At 42.6% G+C, this 1,234-nt stretch overlaps 1 protein-coding gene across 1 annotated transcript in view; it reads right to left on the bottom strand.

Annotated features, from left to right (window-relative positions):
• Positions 1 to 859: 859 nt before the first annotated feature.
• Positions 860 to 1,234, bottom strand: part of ABCA12 (ATP binding cassette subfamily A member 12) — a 169,373-nt gene continuing 168,998 nt past the window's right edge. The window contains exon 53 of the mRNA XM_015424058.1: positions 860 to 925. Within this exon, the coding sequence (XP_015279544.1) occupies positions 860 to 925 (66 nt within the window). The remainder of the gene's footprint in view (positions 926 to 1,234) is intronic.

The following is a 1,234-nucleotide window of genomic DNA, read 5'->3' as shown; positions in this document are numbered from 1 at the left end:
TAGATTGTTATTAGCCAGTAAATGGAAACAAGAAGATTTACCCTCTAGAAAAGAAGTAGTTGACAAAATGTTATCAGTGGTTGAAATGGACAAATTAAGTTTGACATTGAAAGGCAATAGTAAAGACCTTTGAAAAAAGATGGAAAAGATTCTATGTATGGCTAGATAATGAATTATGAATGACTCACAAGTATGAAAAATGTAACTCGCAGATATAATGTATGCTGGAAAAACTTTAAATAAACTTGGGGGGAAAAAATTGTTGGAAATGTAATGCCACATTTTTTTCATATGTGGTGGCAATGTATTAAAATGCAAAACTACTGGAAAAAAATCAGAAAATAATAAGAGAAGTAGTAAAAATAGAACTGCCACTTAACCCCAAAATTTATTTGTTAAATATGATTCCTAAAGAATATGAAAGTAATGTTAGATATGTGGTGTAATTTATATATTGACAGCGGCGAGAACCCTTTGGGCTAAATACTGGAAAACAGATAAAATACCTCAAAGGGAAGAAGTAATTTATAAACTGATGAATGTGGCAGAGGTCGATAAGCTGAATGTAATATTGCATGGGAAGGATGAAAAGGTTTTTGAGAAAAGGTGGGCGGGACTGTATGAGTGGCTAGAGAAAGAACGAAAGAATAGACTCTAAAGTATATTTATTTTTGTATATGTTAATTTGTCTTGTACAAGTTATAAAACTATAAATAAATTTTAAAAAGGCAAGAGCTGTAGAGAGGTGGCTGGCCCTCGCCTGCCTCTGCAGGGTGACCCTGGACTTCTCCCTGGGCCTCCCACCCAAGCACCGGCCGGGGCAGGCTCTGCCGAGCTTCCACGATTGGGCGCGATTCGGCTAGCCTGGGTTATCCCGCCTGGGGCACCCAGCGGCCCACGGCCCCAAATTCCGAATCAGGGCATTCTGGCAGCACACAAAAGAGCAACAAAGAAGGGGGGACGGACTCTCAGCACAAAGGGCTTCGGAACAAGCATAGGAACCTGCCTTCTTCTGAATCAGGCCCCCCCCCCCCCCCTTGACTCAGGCGGAGGACGTCTTTCACATCGCCTCCTGCTGGATCCTGAAACTGGAGACGCTGGGGACTGAACCTGGGACCTTCTGCAAGCCCAAACAAATGCTCTCCCCCCGAGCCACAGCATCTCCCAAGAAACTTAACGCAGCGCTGCATATTTCAACCAGTTTGCTTTGCTGCTTCAATAAAATGCCAGCCAG

This window comes from Gekko japonicus, unplaced genomic scaffold (genome assembly GCF_001447785.1).
Source record: "Gekko japonicus isolate JY-2015 unplaced genomic scaffold, Gekko_japonicus_V1.1 scaffold623, whole genome shotgun sequence".
In the NCBI taxonomy this organism is placed as follows: Eukaryota; Metazoa; Chordata; class Lepidosauria; order Squamata; family Gekkonidae; genus Gekko; species Gekko japonicus.
This window is presented reverse-complemented; position numbering and strand designations above follow the sequence as displayed.